At 50.8% G+C, this 20,961-nt stretch overlaps 3 protein-coding genes across 4 annotated transcripts; 2 read left to right on the top strand and 1 right to left on the bottom strand.

The window, feature by feature from the left end:
• The first annotated feature begins 965 nt into the window (after positions 1-965).
• On the top strand, positions 966-6,809 carry LOC140644828 (E3 ubiquitin-protein ligase TRIM39-like). 2 transcript variants are annotated; one of them, XM_072847948.1, is made up of 7 exons: positions 980-1,659; positions 2,747-2,839; positions 3,632-3,862; positions 4,108-4,130; positions 4,456-4,571; positions 5,208-5,237; positions 5,700-6,809. In XM_072847948.1, exons 1-7 carry the CDS (start codon positions 1,240-1,242, stop codon positions 6,293-6,295), a joined length of 1,509 nt encoding a protein of 502 aa, XP_072704049.1. In that variant the 5' UTR covers positions 980-1,239; the 3' UTR covers positions 6,296-6,809. The 2 variants fall into 2 exon arrangements, with proteins under 2 accessions (XP_072704050.1, XP_072704049.1); XM_072847949.1 differs by lacking the exon at positions 5,208-5,237 and having other exon boundaries at positions 966-1,659.
• Positions 6,810-8,626: 1,817 nt separating this feature from the next.
• Positions 8,627-12,989, top strand: LOC140644796 (E3 ubiquitin-protein ligase TRIM39-like). Its single transcript, XM_072847861.1, has 6 exons — positions 8,627-8,651; positions 9,129-9,334; positions 9,791-9,910; positions 10,819-10,841; positions 11,357-11,472; positions 12,469-12,989. Exons 1-6 carry the CDS (start codon positions 8,627-8,629, stop codon positions 12,987-12,989), a joined length of 1,011 nt encoding a protein of 336 aa, XP_072703962.1.
• A 1,050-nt stretch (positions 12,990-14,039) lies between these two features.
• Positions 14,040-17,797, bottom strand: LOC140644838 (E3 ubiquitin-protein ligase TRIM7-like). The gene is made up of 7 exons (XM_072847982.1): positions 17,378-17,797; positions 16,608-16,703; positions 16,028-16,258; positions 15,832-15,854; positions 15,432-15,547; positions 15,208-15,237; positions 14,040-14,671 (listed from the first exon to the last, which is right to left on the bottom strand). Exons 1-7 carry the CDS (start codon positions 17,795-17,797, stop codon positions 14,157-14,159), a joined length of 1,431 nt encoding a protein of 476 aa, XP_072704083.1. The 3' UTR covers positions 14,040-14,156.
• Between the last annotated feature and the right edge of the window lie 3,164 nt (positions 17,798-20,961).

The following is a 20,961-nucleotide window of genomic DNA, read 5'->3' as shown; positions in this document are numbered from 1 at the left end:
AGGTGGTGAAAAGTCAGCAGCAATCCAGGAGCTGGAGTAGTTTGCAGCTCGGTTGAATCCTGACTCTGTGTGTAAGGGGAGTCAGAATTGGGAATGAACACATAGAAATGGGACTGCTCCTTTTGGTGTTGGCTCCATGTGATCCCTGACACACTGGGCTTTAGTCAAGCAAGAGATTGGACTTTTTCCTTGAGAATATACAACAGACACAGGGGTTCAGATGAAGGTCCATCAAGGCTCATCCCTGGAAGTATTTAAAAGCCGTTTGGATGAGGTGCTTAGGGACATGGTGTAGTGGTGGTCTTGGTAGTGTTAGGTTTACGGTTGGACTCGAAGATCTTAAAGGTCTTTTCCAACCTATACGATTCTGTGAGTCTGTGAAGTCCTTGTCCTGTCCCCAAAAGTAGATGCCTAGGAAAGCAGATAAAAGCAGGGCAAGGATGACTATGGGCCCAGGAGCTCCGTTTAAGCGGCATAAACGGATAATTAAATAATTAAAAGGTTACAATGAGAGTCATGGAGAGCTTTGATATTTGGCCCTGTCCTCTCTCTAACCCTGTTGGGCAGTTGCAGACAGTGATTTGATCCTTCTCCTTTCCAGGCTGGATAATCCCAGTCTCTCCCCATCCACCCTGGGCTTCAGTTTGGTGGCCTGATGCCATCTGCCTTGTACTGGGAAGCCCCAAACTGGTCCCCGTACCCAGATATGGCCTCACATGTGCTGACGGAGGGGAGCAATCCCTCCCCTCTCCACTCTTGCTAATGCAGCCCTGTATGGAGTTGATATCCTTGGTGCATGGTCCCACCGCTGACTCATGGACAACTTGTCACCCCCAAGGCCCCAAAGTCATGTTCCACGGTTGGTCCTGGTGCAAGAGGGTATCGCACCCCGAGTTTCATGACATTCCTCCCCAACCACTTCTCCAGCCCATCCTAGTCCCGCTGAAGAGCAGCCCTGCCCTCCAACCTCCTATCTGCTAACCCACATCTGGCTCAAAGTCAACTGAACCGAAAGCGGTGGAGGCCGGCCGGAGGCGAGGAGGAAGCTTCGCGCGTGCTCGCCCTCGTCTCGCTCCTCTTCGAGCCTCCCGTGCTGCTGTTTCGTGGCGTTAAGGCTGGGGGTTGATTTCCCCCGTTCGCAACAAGAAAACGGTTGAGCCAGAAGGAGAAACACCCTCCTCTTCTTCCTGCAGAGCGAAGCTCATTCGATCCTATCCCGGAGGTAGACTGGGAAGAGCCATGGCTATGCAGAGCCCAGCGGAAAGCCTGCACAGGGAAGCCTCCTGCCCCATCTGCCTGGGTTATTTCCAAGACCCCGTCTCCATCCACTGTGGTCACAACTTCTGCCGGGCATGCATCACCCGCTGCTGGGAAGGGCTGGAGGCACATTTCACCTGCCCGCAGTGCAGGCAGACGGCTTTGCGGAAGAGTTTCCGTCCCAGCAGGGAGCTGGCAAATATTGCCGAAATCACCAGGCAGCTGAGTCTGCGGGCAGGAGGAGGAGCAGCGGGATGGGAGAATTTGTGCAGGCAGCACCAGGAGGCTCTGAAACTCTTCTGCAAGGAGGACCAGCAGCCCATCTGCATGGTGTGTGACAGGTCCCAGGCTCACCGCTTCCACGCCGTGGTCCCCATCGAAGAAGCTGCCCAGGAATATAAGGTAAAGCCCGGGGATGTGCTTGCACCTCCCCACCTCACAGAAAATCCCTTTCCAGGGGCAAAGTGCAGCCGTTTGGGTGCGTACGCTTTCTGTGCACCTCCGTGGCGCAGCTGCAAACAGGGGTCTTTGGGTGTCACTTACCCACGTGCTTCCCGTCTGCATTTTATTGCATGGACGGTTGTTTTTCACAATGTTCCTATCAGGGTTTTCCCCCCCCTCTTTAATTTATTCATCTTTGCCAACAGCCTGGGAGAAATTAAATAATATCTTGTTAGCCTTTTTCCTCTTTGAACTCTGCTGTTGACTCGACTGTACTGAAATACAGACAATGATAAATATTCAAAACATGTAAAAATGCCCAATAATTCATTTTTTTTTAAACATGGTTACATCAGTTATTGAGGGCAATTTTGCATATTTGTTCCCTTATTCACTGTTTCTTTAGTTTCAAATACAGAGAAATAACTTTTTCCCGTCTCTTCCCCTTCTCTGCTCCTTTTCTGTTTTCCTGCTGATCCAAACCCGTTCTCATCATCTTTCTCACCAAAAAGTCAAGCACTTGGCAGAACCGTGCAAACACAGTGCAACATCGTGCAGCGTTAACAGGAGGAACTCCTTGCTGCAAGATGTTGCTGATGCTGAAGGTTTCTGCGGGTTCAAAAAGCACTTTATAAATGCACACTAAATAAATCCTCTGAGGGTTATTAAATACAGAGATATTTATCCCAGAGCCACCAATTTCTGGAGGCTGCGAGTGTTTTTGAGGGAAATCTCACTACGCGCTTATCTTGCTCTTGCATGCTTCCCGGCACATGGGCTATTGGTTACTGTTGGTGTTTTGCTTTTCTGCGGAATTTTTCCCCATGCTTGCAGCGAGGTTGGCGTTTGCAGGCTGCATTTTCTTTGCACAGATCTTCAGAACATCGTAGGTCGCTTTTGGACCTTCCTCCTCCTCCAGCTCTGCTCCTTGCAGAGGAGCCAGCATTTAGGCAAAGCCTCTCCCGTCTAAGACGAGGGCAGAAGTGATTTTAGTGGAGAAAAAGGATTTTTCTCAGCTCCTCCAAGAAACTCTTTTCTTTTTCCTCAGGAAGAAATCCAAGGCTGCCTACAGGCTTTAAAGGAGGAGAGAGAAAAATACCTGGAAAGCAGAAAAACCGGAGTAAGGAAGAGCTTGTACCTGGTAGGTGCCCTCCAGCAGGAGCCGGGGGGACTGTGGCTCTCTCCACCCACCCCAGCATTGCTGGTGTATTTTGAGGCCAGATCTTGCGTATTTGGTTTGCAGAGTGTTGTGCCATTTGCTCTGGGCAGCAGCCAGCCCTGTGTTTATCTGCTGGGGTTTCACATCAGCTGGAGCCTGCGCCGGGGAGATAACGTTGCAGCTCCTCTGCAAGGGAGCTGGGGGGGCAGACAGTACCCAACCTGGTAGAGAGAGATGGGCTGGAAGGCTTTTTTCCTCCTAAACTCTATAAATCTCCCTCTTATAGAGCCCAATTGTGGTTGCATCTTTTGGTTTTCCTTCCAGGCTAAGCCTCCTGAATAGTCCCTGCTACTACCTAAATCCCCAGCAAGATGGTTTGCTGTTAAATTCACCCTTGTATTGACTGAATATCACTGAGGACATGGTATCCCGAGACCAGCCTGGTGGCCTTGAAGCACTAATCTGTTTTTCTTGGGTGTGGTGGGATTTTTCTGCAGCCCCCATCATCTCCTGTCCATCTTGCAGAGCTTCACCTGAGGCTACTCTGATTCCTTCTGCAAAGGTCTGAGGTTGTTGCAGCCCCACGGACTGCGTCAGCCTCAGAGATGTAACACTAATAGAAACTAGAATGATGTAAAAATAATCCACGAGGGCAGTTTTTGGCAGTGTTTCAGGTGCTAGAGCCATAGAGAGGTCACGCCGTGCCTTCTGCTGCATGGGGAGGTCTCCTGCCCCTCTTTTCATACCCTTTGCCCTCATCTCTGATCCTGGCAGGAGAAAACTGAAAATGAAGGGAAGAAGATAGTGTGTGAATTCAAGCTATTGCACCAATTTTTGAAGGACCAAGAGCGCCTCCTCCTGACCCAGCTGGCAGAGCTGGACCAGGCCATCAGCAGGGTCCAGGAGGAAGCAGTGGCAAAGGTCTCAGAGGAGATGTCCCACCTCGACACCCTGATCTGGGAGATGGAGGGGAAATTCCAGCAGCCGGCAAGCCAATTCCTGCAGGTGAGAGCCCGAAGCATCAGAGCTGGTGGGGAAAGGAGGGACAGAGCAAAGCCTGAGACCTGGGAGCCCAAATTCAGCCCCATGGAAGCTCCCTGGCGTCTTCTAGTATTGCTGCAGGTGGGATCATCACATGCGTAGGGTCCTTCTTTGCTCCTGCATTGCCATAAAAATATATAACTTTTGTTAGAAGACACAACACTTGTTCCTCTTCCCCAGCTGCCTCTCCTCTCTCTTCCCACTTTTAGGACATCAGAAGACTCTTGAATAGGTAATGTGGCTCCTTCTCGCTTTCCCCACACTCTGATGCTTGGAGAGGTCTGGATGCCACGTGGGTGAATCCTGAGGTCGGGGTTTCAAACCAGATGGATGCAGTCGGTAGCTCAGCCTCCCACAACGGTGCTTTGTGTTCAGAAATGTCCGTTCAGCAACTGCCTGGCGGAAACAAACTGCAAAGAAACAGGGCAGGGAAAAGGGGGATTTTATTTGCTCCTGGATAAGTATCCTCAGCCTACCCCATAGCTTCTCCTGGATTATTTAATGAGAACAAAATGAGCAATCAAATATATCGCACATGTTTTTTGCCCTCTTTGCAGTTGTGAGATGATGAAGTTCAACCCGCCGGTGGAGATTTCCTCCGATCTGGAAAGAAGACTTGAGGACTTTGTTCAACGAAACGTCCTTGTGAGAGGCACACTGAGGAAATGCCAAGGTACCGAGCAGGGTTAGGAGAAGGCACGTTGCCTTGCATGCCTGATATCTGGGAGAAACTGGGTTCTTGTGTGCTGGCTGCTAAGGCAAAACCCACCTAGTAACTGTTGTAAATAAATACAGCTGAAACTTTTGACCAGAGAAGGACACTGACAGTTTTTCCTGGGGCAAAAATAGTTGGGAAGTGGAGAGGAGAGAAAAACAAGCTCGGCAAAGGAGTCTCCTCTCCCATGTCCCACGTGAAAAGCAAATTCAAACAGAGCTGCTGGTGCGGTTGTTCCCATCACTTCCAAGCTGGTGGGAAAATTAAAGTCCATGTGGGTACAAAGCCAGGGAGGGGAAGCTACAACAGGGGGAGAAATCCATTGCAGTGTCTCTTGGAGAGGAGTTTTGCTTGGCCAGGATTTTCATCTCCCCTGGCTTTGGGAGAGTTGTATAGCTATCACAGCATCAATACCTGCACCAAAGCAAGTCAACCCAGAGCCTTTGCATCCAGCTAAGCCCTCATACCCTCAATATTTCCCCTCCCAAGTCTCCCGTTAGCTGTTTCGCCTCCCCAGCCTGCATGATAAAGCTAAGCTACAGCCAGTCTGTTTGACACGTAAACCTGATACTGTAAAATCTCTCTCCTCTTTAGACAACCTGATGTTTAAATTGCAAGAGCCAAGTAAGTTGATGGTAGTGGGTGGGAGAGACTGGGTTTTTGGCTTGTGGAAGCGATTCTCATGGAAAAAAAATAATGCAGTCCCCAGGGAGAGGAAGGGAAAGGTGACAGCGTCCTGATGTTGATGCTCCTGGTGTATCCAGGGGCTGAGATATGGCCCTAATAAAGCCAAATGCCCCTCTGGGACCCAAACAAAGGGAACACCCGAGAAGAGCATTTGTGCTTCCCCTTCCCTCCCCATGCTTTGTCCTCTCCCCCTTCTCCTTCCACCCAGGGTCATCTCTGCTGGGGGACCCCAAAGCTAGTGCCAGCCCCAGACCTGCCCATGCCCCCCGTGAAGCATCCAGAGCTGGGAGAAGCAGGAGAGTGGGGCTGGTCCTAGATGCTGGGAGAAAAAGAAACATCTCCAGCCTCTCCTGGGGCCAAGCCCTACCTCCAATACTATGATTCTCCCTTGTCCTGCAGCCAACGTGACCCTGGACCCGGCTACAGCTCACCCCAACCTTCACCTCTCCGAGGACCGAAAACAAGCCAGGGGCCAGCTGACTCAGCAGGACCTCCCAGACAACCCAGAGAGATTTGACTTTGAACCCTGCGTGCTGGGCTGCAAGGGCTTCACCTCGGGGAGGCATTTCTGGGAGGTGGAGGTGGGACAAGGGGGTGTCTGGGCCCTGGGGGTGGCCCGAGCATCGGTCAAGAGGAAGGGACCCATGAGCCTCACTCCCAAGGAGGGGGTCTGGGCGCTGGAGGCTTATCACTCCCTCACATCCCCCCGCGCCAACCTGCGCCTGAACCCGCTTCCCAGGAGGATACGGGTCTCCTTGGACTATGAAGGGGGGCGGGTGGCATTTTTCAGCACAGATGATGACGCTTCCATCTTGGTTTATACCAGAGCCTTGTTCAATGGGGAGAAGGTCTTCCCCTGGTTCAAGATGGGGATGGGGGCTCGTTTGCAAGAAATCGCCCAAACCCCACCCTCAGAGGACCAGTCGGTGACTGGGCAGCTGATGTCCCCTCTGGACTGGGTAGGATTCAGGTCTCCCCTGCGAATCTGTCCCTGAGATGTCTGTCAATCGGACTTTGACATCTCCTGCGTGATGCCAGCTGGTTGCTGTGGTTGCTCAGAGCATCTCCTCGAGAGAACTTGCTGCTCCTCTCCCGTGTCTATCTCCATTGGGAGCTTTGGGATGGCACCTGTACAGCAAGGATGGGGAGGTGGGACACCAGCAGACAGCGGTGAGGAGAAAGGATCAGCCGCTATGAGGTGATGGAGTCAGCACATGAGAAGGAAGGGAACATTGAGGGGTTTTATCAAGGATGGAGAGCACTTAGTACTTTCAAATGTGTGGTCTTTTTAAATTTATTTTTGCCTTTAACAGACTGAATCCTCCTGTTTTTATCTCTTTCCAAAGTGTTTTCTTTCTGACATCAATTGCAAGGCAGATCCAGAGTCTGTTCTGCCAAGGGAGGTTGGCCTTTCACTACAAATTAGCTTGGTTTGGGGAGCTGGTCTCTATCTCTGTCTACATTTCTGATATTTATTTCAAATAAAAGAACATTGTTTTGCACTCTCCACTTTCTGCCTTGCTATGGATATATTATTCTTGACTTAGCTTTTGAGTCAGCAAGATTAAGAAAAGCTGCACAGGATGGGGACACCTCGCTTACCTTTCCACCTTCTTGTGGTCGACCTCCAGTCATTCAAGCCCCCTTTGCAGGCAATGAAGGGAAATAAACCCACCTGGAATGCAATTTTCCACACCATTATACACATCCAGCTTCCTGGATAACTCCCAAGAAAAGCCTGTTTCTCCCTGTGGGCTGTTCAGGAAGGACTAGATGGGGTAAATCATACCAGAGGCTCCTGTGGCTGTGCCGGTTAGGTATTCCTCAGCTATAAAAGCAGGTGGAGTGGATAGATGAAATACAAGTTCTGGCATTTTCGCCTAACTCACCTACATTGATTCCCTCAAAAACTGCTGATTTTCTTCTAAGGAAACCCAAAAGAGGAAGAGGCATCACTTAAATAAATACATGTTATCGATTATAGAACTGAGAAGAGGAACCAGAAGCGAAAGTGGGAGGGAGCAGGAGATGTTGGGCTCAGAATAACAGACGAGATATGAATGGGCACCCCGTGATGAAGCCCCATCTCACCATCCCCATGGGTCCCACTGCGGGCAAACTTATAGCCGGTGTTTTGCTGCTGTTTGTCATGCTGTGACATCTCCCCTCCATCCACGCTCCTCAGCCCGGTGCATCGCCGTCACTTGGTCCCATCAGTTGGGAAACACAGGGGATCCCACTGCAGGACAGACATCTGCTTTCTGCAAAGCCACCCTGAAATCACTGCAGGAGCTCAAGCATGAGGATTTGTTAAAAAAGGGCCATCAGGGCTACTGGGAAAGACTTTTGAGCAAAAAGTCTTGAGTATTTTTTGCTCTTTCTCCCATCTCATCCCCCACAGGGGATCCTATGTGTCACCTTGTATGTTGGGTCCATGTCCTGACACCGATTCAAGCCCAGCTGGGAAAGGCAGAGGAGAATACAAATAGACAGGCTGTCAGTGCAGGAAGGACCAAAGAAGAAAACCTGGGTGAATCAGGGGAAAAGCTCTTGAGCTGTTCTGCAAGGACACACTTATGGGTTGCTGGAGATCCCCGAACCACCGTGGTCCTACCATGCTCCTCTCAGAGGCACCTGCTGAGGAACACAGAACACTGAATCCCAGTAAAACTTGGTGCTTTACTTCGAAGTAGAGATTGATGTTTTTTTCACTCCTTCTAGGCTGCAGGTTCCCTCCATGTCTCTGATTCCCATCCAGCTCTCTCCCAGCTCCAGCTCTCTTTCAGGGTGTCCCTTCGCTCTAGAAATCTGCAATGCAGATGTCTCCACCCCAGCCGGTTTTCCAGGCTCTGTAGACGCTTTTAGGGTGGGACTCATTCACCCAACCGTAGGCACCTAATTTTGAGATGAAAGGAGCTGTGCCCTAGGCTCTGCCGATGGTGCAGAGACACTCTCTGCCAAAGAGCAAAGCAGCCCAGCTCAGACAGAGGTGTCTCATTAGATGCCAACATTCACTCGGTTGCACTCACCTCTTGTGTCTGGCAAGACAGATTGTCTCCCAGCCTGCTGTTCACCCCAGGCCATGCTTCCCTGGAGAGTGGTTGCAAGGCATTTCCTTCCAGTCCTGCTGTTCCGGGAGCGAGCGACTGCCCTACAGCTCTTCCTGATGGGAATAGTTTGCTGGAAATGAGACTCAGTCCTCCAAACCTGGCTAAGTGATTGCAGCTGGGAGACTTATCTCAGTTGGTAGCCCTTCAGCTGGGTCACGGTGACCCTGTCTCTAAAACTCCCAGTTACTGCCATGCAAAAAATATATATATTTAGCCATGGAGCTTAACAAAGCAGCAGTGGGTTAGAAATTGTTTAGAAACATTTCCCTGTGAGCTCAGAGCCAGAACAGTGCTTCTTGAGGGCATGTAGTAATGGGTGGCTATAGGCACATACGTGGCAGGGGTCCCAAGGACCCCAACTTGTGCCCCGTTATGGGCATTGAGTTGCAGCACCTACAAGGTTCTGGTTGCACATTTCCCTCCCTGTTTTCTTATGCTTTTCCCATCTGTGGTCCCATGAAGCTTCCAGAGCTCCTCACCCTCCTGGCAGCCTGAATGTCTTTTGCCTCCAGCGCTTTCCTGGGACGGCTGATGGTTTTGCCTAGTGCTCAGCCCTAAAAGGAAAGGGACAAAAGCAGGGAGGTGACAGCCCTCAACAGCTCCCCAGAATAAAAAGCTGGAAGATTGACAAGAGAGAAACATGATGCTCCCAGCAGATCAGGCCAAGGGTGTCACCACCTCCTGCCCAGGAGACATGGCACAAAGAGCTGACTTGCAGGCTCAACGCATCCGTGCCACAGTTTTACCCAGGACTGGGAAGGAACAGGAAGAGAAAGATCCATCCCCATCAAAGGGATAAAAACAACAGGTTTTTTTAGTTTGCTTCAGAAGAAATTCAGGCAGATATTAAGTTTTCTGAAGGAAGAGAGAGAAGGTCTCCGAGGAAGGACAGCTACCCTGGAGTGCAGAAAACTGGAGGATCTGGTAGGTGTCAGCCTCCCTGACTTGTCAGTCCCTGGGCAGTAATACACCAACTTTAGGGTCATTTCTTTAGATCCTTTTTGGTTGCTTTGCACCACTGCTGTGCTGGTGAGTGCAAGAATAGCATGGCTTTCTGCCCAAGTTCATGCAAGTGTGCTTATGGCTTTTATCAGCATCTTTCCTCCCAAATCTGTGTTGCTTTTTTTGCATCAGGTTTGATTTTTTTTTCCCCCCACCCAGATTTCTCCAGGAATTCGAGAAAAGTTAGTAGGGATTTGGGTTCAGGGGTGATCTCTGCCTGTGGGAAATACCTTTCCATGAATTTCTCCTGGTATTTCCCACCCCACTGCTCAATTTGCATCTTAAAAGGGGATGATAGAAACTGAGCCCTGGCAGACTGCTCAGATTTTAGGCACGGTGCAGGTCGCAGGAAGACATGAGTTCTTCTTGCTTTCACAGCTGGAAGACCTGAAAAATGAGATTGAGAAGAGGCAGGCAAAAAATGCCACCAAACTCTTGGAGGAGATTTCCCAGCTGGACACCCTGACACAAGGGCAAGAAGAGAAGAATCAGCAATTGGTGAGTGAATTCATCCAGTTTACAGCTTTTCAAGGGAAAATTGTAGGTGGGAAGGGTCCTCCCCACCGGGTAGCTACTGGTTTAATTAGTTGGGCTATCCTAGTTCTGGTTTGCTCCTGTTCCCTCTGTAGGTCTGAAAACCCCAGTGAGGAGAGGGAGATTTGGAGCCTGGAAAGATGGGGGGGAAAAAAAAAAAAAGGAATGAAATCAATGTCTGTGGGAGGGAATAGTGAGGGCTGGTGGCTCCCTACAGGATGGGGAGCTGAGCATGATAGTGTAGGGAGCAAGAGTATCACCAGCCTTCAGCCCATCATGGCAGTACCTGAGAGAGGGGAGCAGAGCAGGGCAGCCCAGAGCATCAGGTAGATCCAGGGGCAGAGCTGAAGGCGAGCTGGGAATGCAGCCCATGGGGTGAATCAGCAGGGTCCATGGCCACAAGACATCTTGCAAGAGGACTAAATACCCCAGGTCTGAGCTTAAACAGAGCCCCTGGACCATGGGCAGGGTCTCAGGTGGGGCTGATCAGGGCCATTAATGTCTATTAGTGCTGCTGGGGGCCCTGGTAATCTGTAATGGTCTAATGGGATTATGGAGCAGACAGAGCCAGTGTCTCAGAGGTGTCTGGTGAAAGGATGAGAGGCAGCTAGCACAGGTTGCAGCAAGAGAAATTTTTTCTAAATTTGGGGAAAAAAATGTTTTCGTTGTGAGTGTGGTGTCTCCCTGGTTGAGGGTCCCTCTAGATGTGGGCATCTCCATCCCTGCAAATATTCAGACCTTGCCTGGACGCAGCCCTGAGCAGAGGGTTGGAGCAGAGACCCAAGAGATCCATCCCCAGCTAAACAATTCAGCATTGCTGTGATTTAAGGAGAAAAGCTCGCGCTGACCTTCGTTTTCTCTTCTTTCCCTAGGATGTGAAAAGCACCGTCAGCAGGTACGTGGCATCTCTGAAAGTTTGTTTCATGAGCTTTTCAAAGAGCAATGACCATGGAGGAGAAAACTCATCGGTGGCTGCTGAATACACCTCAGCTTCAGGGAAATTGCAAGAGTCTGGAAGGGTATTTTGGGTACCACCGCTACATCCTTGTCTCTTCTCTTGATCATTTCTGGGGATGTGCTAATCAAAGGAGCTTTAATCTCAAAATGACTTCCACATCGGCAAAGGCTGGCTTTAATTTCACTGCAAAGTCTCGGCTCTTTTCTCTAGCCCAGTCCTCTCAAGCTAGACCTTTCTCACGGTCTACATAAAAAATAAAATTAAAAAAGAGATTAATCCAACAGGGAAACTTGGCCTTTACTTTCCTTGAGGTTTGGGTTGCCCAGGGCGGGAGATTAAAAAAACCCAACATTCTAGCAATACCATCACCTCATTTCTGATGGCATCAGCTTTCCTGAAATGATGACAATCACTCTGAAAAGTGTGGTTTGGGTTTTTTTTTTTCCCCTCAGGTGTGGGAAAGTGACTTTCCAGCTGCCAGTGGATGTTTCTCCAGAGTCAGAGGAGAGAGTCTGTAATTTCTCATGGAGGAACAGTGCTCTGAAGGAAACTCTGAAGAAGCTACAAGGTACTGAGAAGGGCTTGAGGAGGAGGAAAAAAAAAAATAGGCTAGCCATAGTTTCGGGAGAGCTGGAAGGGCTGAGCTGCCCTTAGCTCATTCTGGATATACTTTGGGAACAAAAATACTGCAGAAAGAAACCCTGAGATGGAGGAGAGGAAGAGCAAAGGGCTTTTCCTGGTCAGAAGAAATGACAATTTGATACCCACTTAATGCCTCATTCTCTTAATTATACATGTTTTGCCCTAATTCGTGAAAGATGCTCATGGATGAAGGATGAGCTGCTCTCGGGCTCGGCTCCCCCTCCAGCCTAGCCTTTCCCAAAACTGGCTTCTGCTGAGAGTGAGAACGCAAGAGCAGCCATACCTGTTAGATGAAGGTGCGCCTAGCCCAAAGTGGCCAAAAATAGATGCTGAAGGAAGAATACGAGAATTAGGGCAACCCAACAAGTTTTCTCAGCCCTGCAGCTGGAGCCTCAGCGTAAGGCTGGAGGAAAACCCACTCCAGGGCAGAGCCCTTGCCTTGAAACCTAACTACTTCCATGAAACAAATACAGAAACAGAATGACCCAATTTATGGTCCTGTCTTCAGGTTTCAGCTCTTTTTTTTTTTTTTTTCAATCACATGCTCAGATGAACCAGTCTGGTCTTGTCCTGTGGTTGACGCTTGCTGTAGGAGATGACCTGCTTGAGACTTTGCTGGTTTACATCCCACCTATCACTTTCCTTCATTTTGTTTCTCGCCTCAGCATTTGTTTTTGATCCAACGTAGCCTTAAAATCTGCAGGGATTTCTGCATGAGTCTGTTGCCATTACTGTGCACCTTTTCATTTTGGTTTTTTTTGGTTAAAAACAGCTTTTCTGCTTCATGTACAGCTCCCTTCCCCTTCTTGGGGATGCTTTTGCCCCTTGGATGCCAACCTGGGTCCTGCTAGCCCCCTCCAAGCCCCCTGCATCCCTGGGATGCTCAGCCTTGCTTCTGACAGCCCTGTCCCCCATCCCACAGCCATCGTGACCCTGGACCCCAACACGGCTCACCCCGACCTCATCCTCTCCGAGGACTGTAAGAGCGTGAGACGTGGGGAAGGACGACGGGACCTGCCTGATAACCCAGAGAGATTTGACTACTGGCCCTTTGTGCTGGGATGCCAGGGCTTCGCAGCAGGCCGGCATTGCTGGGAGGTGGAGGTGGGGGACGGGGGGGATTGGGCTGTGGGGGTGGCCCGTGAGTCCATCCATCGGAAGGGGCATCTCAGCCTCTGCCCCCAAGGAGGGATCTGGGGGCTGGAGAAGTGGGGGGGACAAGTTCGGGCGCTCACCACCCGCAAGGTGACCCTCCTACCCCTCCGTTGGGTGCCCCGGCGGGTCAGCATCCACCTGGACTACGCCGGAGGGAGGGTGGCATTCTTTGACGCGGATGAGGGGGGGCTCATGTTCATTTTTTCCCATGCCTCCTTCACCGGGGAGCGGGTCCGCCCATGGCTCTGGGTGGTGGGGGCCAGGTCCCAGCTCAGGCTGTGTCCTTGAGACATGGAAAGTGGTGTCCCCGCCTCCACTTTCTACAGCCTCAGGGGACAATCACATGTCCCCCATGCTACCCTTGGAACCACAGGGAACAGAAGAAAAGGGGACTTTGGCTTTTGTGTTTCCTTCTTCCCCATGAAACTGGGGGCTTGATGTACAGGGAGAATAGATAAGCCCGAGGCAAAGAGAGGGGACCCTGGGGCATAGAAATGGGATATATCAGGAAAAGGGGAAAAATTCAGAGTGACAGTAGTAGAAAGGTTTGTCTGATTAAGTATAGATGTCCCCATCTGCGCTGGTGACCTCCAAACCAAGGCATCCAAACTTCACCTTCTTTTTCCCCTCAACCTCCCAATGGGTGCAATTGCCCTAAACCAGACAGTTTCTCCCTTATAAAGGATCCTGGGGCGTCCAGTTCAGATGCAGACACCTGCAGTGCGAGTTTCTGATGTCAGGTGGTATCTGTCCCAGCCTTCAGTGCTGCAATGCGGAGTCTTACCAGTGCGGTATCTTTGCTGATGGAAAGTTCACACATGGCAAAGCTCCTGAGCCTCAACTGTTTCCTCTTCTCCAAAAATTCATATTTGAAACGTCCATGATGTAGATCATTAATAATAAAAAAATACACCATTTTCTCTTCAGTGTCTTTCCCTCTGGTTGGGACTGCCAGCAGATAGGAGAACAGCATGGCACATGGCTTCCAGGGATGTCCCTAGGTCACCTGCATGGGGCTTGTGGACCTTTCCAGGTGCAGGCACAGCCAACTCACAGGCTTTGTGCAGATACCAGCAATGGGATTTAGTTAACCGAAACTCCAGCTCCCCCCCTTGAACCTGACATCCAGAAGCAGCAAATAACCAGACAGAGAAGAACATTACAGCATGTAAATCTTTTTACTCATCTAAAACCATAAGAGCAGAGAAGCAGTCTTGCTGGTGCAGGATGCTGTGGGGCAGATGTGGCTCCATTTGTCAGCCAGTGATGCCCCAGTTTGGGGGATGACCATTTGGGACACTGACCCACAGAAATGCTCAACCCTTGGGCATCACTTACGATGGAAAGAGAGGCCAGAAAGGCCAACTAGGACTTTAGTAGACAGAAGTCCTCCAAAGTGCTGGAAATAGGGATGGTGGGAACATAAAAGTTGTGTTTGGGTAAGAATGGAGAGCTTCAGGGACACAATGTGATCTGAGACCCCTCGCTCCACACCAGGAACCAGGGATGAATACTCTCCCCTTTAAATGAAGCTGCTGGGAAACTGAATATCAGGGCCCTCTTATCGGCATCAAAAAATGCCACCTGACCCTTTTCATAGTCCAGGGAGACCCGGACCCTTCTGGGGACCTGGATCTGGTATAGTGGGATACGCTCAAGGGAGGTGAGAGCCCAAAACTGACCCTCACAGAGACCCATAGACCAGAGCTCCATCTCAGGGCTCACAGCAGTCTCTTCCCTCCTCTTCATGGACTCCCTGGCCACCCCCAAGGCCCAGGAGCCTTTGGGTGTCACCTCCACCTCCCAGCAGCATCTCCCCGAGGTGATGCCCTCGCAGCCCAGCACGTAGGGATCAGTGCCAAACCCCTCTGCAGATGGGTCCTGCTGGGCATCTTCCCACATCACGCTCCTCCCATCTGCTGACACAACAAGCTGGGGATGAGCTGTGGATGGATCCAGGGTCACCTTCACTGCAAGGGGCAGAGAGTAGAGCATCAAAGAAAACCAAACCATTTCCCATGGCCTTGGGTTCTGGCTCGCTGCTGGGGCTGTGTGGGCAGCACCATCCATCCCATTGCTTGGGATGCTCTGCCCTTGCTGCAGAGGCAGACATTGGTTGCTTTCCCCATCCCACAGGACCCAGGCAAGCATCAGAAGAAGATTCCCAAGAGAGCAAGAGAACAAGCCCCAAGGCAGATGAGTAGGAGACCCCTACCCTTTTTCGTGCCAAAAATGCCAAACTAGGCATTTGCTCCCTGACATGAGGGGCAGACTCAGTCTTCATGCGGCTTAGCAGCTCCATTGAAAGAAATGAATCCATCAACACATTGTGGTGAGGATTCCATGACTCCTTATGGTGTTTTTGGCCCCCCCTGCCATTCATTGTTTTATTCAGATGCAGCAGCATCTTCCCCAGATGATCCTCCAACTCATGGCCCATCCCATGTTGGGCTCAGCCTTCCCTTTGTCCTTCCCACTCCCTCACCCCCAGGAGATGTGGACTTACTCTTTTCAGGCAGCTCAAACATCAGGATGTCTAAAGAGGGGAGAAGAGACATTATCTGATATAACATGCAGGTATCAGTGTGAACATGAAAACAGAGAGGTTCTGCCACACTGAGATCACATGCATAATTGCAAGAAAATATAATTTATACTCTAAGTAAATAAATAGAATTTATGCTGGCACGGGTATCGCTCCATCTCCCCACCCCAGCCCACGCTCAATACCTTGGAAGCTCCTCAGAGTCTCCTCTAGAGCAACATTTTTCTCCCTGAAGTGACTGATTTTCTTTTCCAGCTCTGGAAGCAGCAACGGGGGCTGCTGGACACTTTCCTTTTCAAACCTAGAGAGGGAGGACAGAACAAAAAGGCGAGGATGCATCTTCTCAGAGAGAGACCAAGGAATCTTTTGTGCACACCCATAGCTCAGAGGAACTGGTGCAGGCTTTAATAAACCTGCTGCACATTCAATGATGGGTAACAACACCTTTGCTCAGAGCCACAGAGGCAAATATTTGACTTCTGGGTGAGGTTTTGTAAAGGCTTTCCTGTACCTGTCCTGTCAAACACAAGGTCCAACCTCCCTCCCCAGCCTGGGATGGAAGGAGACGCTCGAGAAGCCCCATACCTGCTCAAGGTGCCTCTGATGTCCTGGAAGAGAGAGAGGGAAGAGGAAACTCAGTGAATGGGTCTTGGTAGCAAAACATCTACTGAAACCTCAACAGCATGGATGTGGCTTTGGAGCTGAATACAGCCTGGGTTCAGCAGCATCATGGGGCAATACCCAGAGCCAGAAAATAGCCTTCCATTCCCTTCTCCCTCACCTGCAGAAATTTGCTTGCTGGTTGCTGGCACTTCTCCTCCATCTCCTGGATCAAGGTATCCAGACAAGAGATCTCCTTTGTCAGGCTAGTGATGTTTTCTTCTTGCATTTTCTCAATGTCCCTCTCCAGGTCCCCCAGCTGAGCCAGCAGATGATGGGCATGGTCCTCCAGGAAAAGTCGTAATCCTTCAAACTTGGAGAAAACCCTTTGCCGCTCAGCTTCAGTCTTCTCCTGCAAGGAGGAGACACAAGAAGGAAAGAGTAGGGTGGAGAAGGATGCGGCAAAGTCCCATGCATGCCAATGACTGCACACCTGGAAAGAGTCAGTGTCTTGAGTATCCTATATCCTTTATACATATATATATTGCTTTGCATTCAGCAACTGAGTCCCTAGCAGGGCTCCAGGCTCTACCTGTTATTTTTTTCCTACAAGGCAGAGAAAAGTCAGGCAGCATTTGGTTTGCTACCTGGAGAGGGACCCCAGCCCCAAGGCAGCCCAGGATGATCACCCACATGGCATCGCATCTAAAGCCAAAGGGAGACATCCAGACCCCCACATCCCTCCTCGTAAAAACATTTACCAAGTACTCCCAGCTTCTCCTCATTTCAACCTCTCGAAACCCCAGGAGTTTGTCTCTGTCTTCCTTCAGAGCTTGCAGATGAGCCTGGATTTGTCCCTGAGGGAAGAAAAAAATAAAGATCCCATGTCTCTGGAGATTGAAACAGCCCCAAAGAAATACTCCGGGGGGGACTGCACTGTGGTCAGCTCCAGGGCTTCTCCTTGTGTCCCTCTTGGTCCAGAAGGATCCTGAGCTTAAGACCTGGGGATGCTTTAAATGGAAATAAATGCCACATAGTGGAAAAAACTTTCTGCACCAGCTCTGGACTGCATTGGATCCTTTCTCTGAGCTGATTTAACTCACTGATGCAGCAGGAAAACATCCCTATTTTTATTGGACCATGCTCCTGCCGGTTTAGAGAGCATCTTGGGATCAGCAGGTGTCCAGTGAGCACCAAAGCTGGACAAAGGCTTGAATTTTGCAGTGGGGAAGAGGGGATTAAGACCTCACCCCTTCAGCTACAGCGCACCAGGTTGTCAGATGAGAACTGAGACAGCAGAAGCACTGGTGCGTGGTCTACACCATCATTTTGAAACGGGCCAGTTTGCTCTGGGGGAAGAGTAGAGGCAAACACCCAGAGGGGGACAACGTTTCTGCCCCCAGCCTACTGCCCTGGGTTGCAGTGAGATGTTTCACAGCCTGATAGTAATGTGCTGCAAGGGGAACATCAAGCCCTGATGGTGCTGGTCCAGCTCCTAGTGCAGATCTAGGTGGAAAAAAATCCCCTTTACCTTGTATTCCTGGACAGCATCCTGCACAGGAAGCATTGTGTGAGACCGGTGCGCTCGGGACTCCCGGCAGATCATGCAGATGAAGGCTTCATCGTCTTTGCAGAAGACCCTCAGAGGCTCCCGGTGCATCTTGCATCCTTCTTCCTCAACCGTCTCCCCTCTGGCCGCCTGCAGACTCAACCGCTTGGCTATTTCGAGCACCCGCGCCAGTTCTCGGCTGGGCCGAAAGTTTCTCTCCGGTGCCGTCTCCCGGCACTGTGGGCAGGAGAAATTTGCTGTGGACCACTCCCAGCAGCGGGTGATGCATGCCCGGCAGAAGTTGTGACCGCAGTGGATGGAGACGGGGTCTCGGAAATACTCGCGGCAGATGGGGCAGGATGCTTCGCTGGGGAGCTCTGCGGTGGGGCTCGGCGCAGCCATGGGGCCCCGATGTGAGCTGCGAGACGTCGGCCACTTTCATTTTCCTCCGAGCAAGGAAAAGGCGTTTCCCTTCCTGCCACCCCCCGGGTGGGCAGAGCCAGAGCTGAGTCTGGGTGGGAAGGCAGAGAGCAGCTGATGGCCAAAGTCCTCCTGGTTGCATCCCCCAGGGTGGTCCCCATACCCCAAATGGTTGGTACTTGCAGTCCGTACCAGTTCCTGGCACCCACAGCCTGGCAGGGAGCAAGGATGGGGAAAAGGAGCCCTGCCAAGTCTGAGGGTGAGACCCACATCCTGGAAGGAGGCTGGGCACGGGGGCAGAGAGGATTTGGGGAGGGGTCTTGGCGTGGAAAAGATGGGGAAGAGCATCCATGGAAAAGATGAGGCCAAAGGCAGCTTGGGAAGGAGGTTGCATATCACAAGAGGGGTGAAAGAGGAGGAATGAAGTGGGGGCTGAGGGGCACCCGCATGGAGTGGGAGATGGGTCTGGTCCTCCTCTCGGCAGCAAATCGATGCTGCTGACACGTGTGGGGCCAGCATCGGTTCTGCCTGTGCAGCAAACAGAGCCCAAGGGGGGTGGGGGGGAAGCAGGAAAGGGAGGTGGGAAATGGGACCCCATCCAGCTCCCTCTGATCCTGGGAAATTTGTAGCCACCCCCCCACCCGCCTCTGTGAAATCCTCCCTCCCTCCTCAGGCATTAAACTGCTCCCATCTTCTGCATTGCAAAGCAGGATCAATTCCCAAGTCCTGGCTTATTAGCATGGTATTTCTCCAGGTACTGATAGATGCCAGCACCCCAGGGATCCCATTTCCAGCACAAAAGGGACTGGATGCCCCAGCCAAGAGCAACCTCATCCTCTTGCTCCCTGTTGGGAAGAGCAGCGCTTAGTCCTTACATCCCTCTGGGAAAGTCTTGTCTGCACCAGGGGGCCTTTGAATCTCTTTAGCATTTGAACCATCCTTTTGAGCTGACCCATTTGTAGCTTTGACCATCACCATCCTGTCCTCTCCACAGCCAGGCATCAACCAGGCTGAAAACAAAGGATTCGTTTCCCAATGGGCCTATTTTTCAGCCCAAACAGTTCCCTCATCTGGCTGATGCCATGAAAGCGAGATCTGCGGGAAAAGCCACTCTTTCCCTGGTCTGTATTTAGGTTTAAGCCTGAAACTGTGGGAAAAGGAGGCAGGAGCAAAAACACGCACTGCAAAGGAAGTAGAAAACTGAGGCAGGGTGGCTTGTGCCTGAGGGTTAATTGTGGCTGTCCCCAGCCCCGTACCTATACCTTGAAGCAATTAAGCAGAATCCCACAGAAAACCTTTGATTACTAATTTTCTTTTTCCTCTAGCACAGACATTGAGCGAATGTCTTCCCGTCTTTCAAAACGCAGCCTCCAGCTCCCTCTTGAGACCACACTCACTAATAGCCCCTGTTAATTACACACAGCCAATTAAGGGCTCGTTTGGAGAGGAGTGTCATTATTTTTAACCTGTCTCATGCCCAACCCAGTTTACTGCATAGACAGCTATAATGCAAGGCGTTAGTTGTGAAAAAATGCACCAAACCCACTTTTAGGAGCTGAGCCATGTTATCCACAAAGTCAAATCAAACTCTTAGTGAGTTTTGCCTTAAGATTTAGTTTTGATATTGAGGGAGACAGGTACACTTAAGTACCCCATGGTTCCCTTCTCTATGACTTGCTGCTATTTAAGATCAAGCTCAGCATCATCTAAACATAGCAAGTGATGCTTTGCCCACTTCTCAGTCTCTCCCTTAGCGTACACATCCCTCACCCAGATCTCCCCCACACCAATGATGGGAATCAAACAACCCCATATTTTCTCCATCCTGGGAGAGGCAGCACCAGCCTTCTGCTGAATTTTCTCATGGCATAAAATTCCCTTGCTGAGGGCACCAGGGTGCTAAATCATGGAGGGATGGCTCAGCAGAGTCCACAGCCACACATAGACACTCCTCCAAGGCAGCTTGCAGGACTGAGCTTAAATAGAGCCCCTGGGCCATGGCCAGGGGATGGGGGGGTCCCAGGTGGGGTTGCTTAGGGCTGTTAATGTTCATAAGTGCCCCCAGGGCTTGGCAAAATCAACTGACATTGCTGGGCTTGGAGATGCTTTTCCAGGCACGTCAAGCTCTGCTTCAAGCCCAAAAGAGGCACAGCAAAGAGCAAAGCCACTGCAGGCGATTGCTGGGAGATTACTCTGATTATGCGACTCATGTAGGTAATTGGGGAGGAAATGTGGGTTTTGGCACTGGGGCAGAGGGGATGATGCTGCCAGCACTTGTGGGATAGCAGGAGGAAGAAAAGCAAGAGAGAAAACAATGTTCTAAATGCAAAAGCCAAAGTGAAGCGGTGCCTCAGGGGTATCCATCCCACCACATGTGCAGTCTCTCTGCACATGTCATTCCCCACTAAATCAACCCTTAATTCTGGATTAACAAAACAAAACAAAAAAAAAATGCCCTGAGTATGAAACCATACCACAGGTTTCAGTTTGAGTGTTCGTGTGTGCAGAGGGCTGCACCGGAAAATCATGACCCCCGAAAACACTTGCAAACAAATAACGGCGGATGTGTTATTTACTGATGTTCTCAGAAAATGTGTCACTTCGTTACCCAGCCTCAGCTCAATGCAAATAAGCCCTGTTTGCTTCAGTACGCAGAGGGCTTTGGACAGGGAGCGGCTCTTCCACAGGTCCATGAGATTGAGTGAATTAGGGGTTTCTTGCCTAAGAGGAAGAAGAACGACATTGCTGTCCCTCCAGAAGAGCCGCAGAGGGATGGAGGGGAGGAGAGGAAGACATTTGCTGCTTTGGTGTTATGAAACCCATTTTGGGATGAGGTCTTGGTGGATTTGGAGGCTTGTTGCTACAGCCCGAGGCGAGGGGTTTTGCAGGAAAACCAGGGATGCTGAGGCTTTTAAAAACTGATGCACAAAAAGCATGGGCAGGCACGTTTATGCAGGCAGGCACCCAATGGACCGTGCAAGGTCAGTGCAGCTGGAGTAAAGTGACATTGCAAATCGAAACACAGCCGTGGGAGGGGAGATTTCCATTGCTGGAAGGTCGTTCCTGAAATATCACCCTTTTTCCCCAAAAAGTGGGGGTTGAGGGCTGAAGGAAACTCTCCTGCAGCACGGTGGGATCTTGGGTGA

The sequence above is a fragment of the Ciconia boyciana genome, chromosome 29 (genome assembly GCF_034638445.1).
Source record: "Ciconia boyciana chromosome 29, ASM3463844v1, whole genome shotgun sequence".
In the NCBI taxonomy this organism is placed as follows: Eukaryota; Metazoa; Chordata; class Aves; order Ciconiiformes; family Ciconiidae; genus Ciconia; species Ciconia boyciana.
The sequence above is the reverse complement of the archived record's forward strand: the minus strand, read 5'-3'. Positions and strand labels throughout refer to the sequence as shown.

Excerpts from the sequence above, each read along its gene's own strand:
- LOC140644796 (XM_072847861.1), top strand. The coding sequence starts at position 8,627 with ATGGAGCTTAACAAAGCAGCAGTGG. Across the intron at positions 9,335-9,790 it reads GCAGAAAACTGGAGGATCTG|CTGGAAGACCTGAAAAATGA; the intron begins GTAGGTGTCAGC and ends TTGCTTTCACAG. Across the intron at positions 11,473-12,468 it reads AACTCTGAAGAAGCTACAAG|CCATCGTGACCCTGGACCCC; the intron begins GTACTGAGAAGG and ends CCCATCCCACAG.
- LOC140644838 (XM_072847982.1), bottom strand. The coding sequence starts at position 17,797 with ATGGCTGCGCCGAGCCCCACCGCAGAGCTCCCCAGCGAAGCATCCTGC. Across the intron at positions 16,259-16,607 it reads GGAGAAGCTGGGAGTACTTG|GAGAAGACTGAAGCTGAGCG; the intron begins GTAAATGTTTTT and ends TCCTCCTTGCAG. Across the intron at positions 15,855-16,027 it reads CAGCAAGCAAATTTCTGCAG|GACATCAGAGGCACCTTGAG; the intron begins GTGAGGGAGAAG and ends TCTCTCTTCCAG.
- LOC140644828 (XM_072847948.1), top strand. The coding sequence starts at position 1,240 with ATGGCTATGCAGAGCCCAGCGGAAAGCCTGCACAGGGAAGCCTCCTGC. Across the intron at positions 1,660-2,746 it reads AAGCTGCCCAGGAATATAAG|GAAGAAATCCAAGGCTGCCT; the intron begins GTAAAGCCCGGG and ends CTTTTTCCTCAG. Across the intron at positions 5,238-5,699 it reads GTTTAAATTGCAAGAGCCAA|CCAACGTGACCCTGGACCCG; the intron begins GTAAGTTGATGG and ends CTTGTCCTGCAG.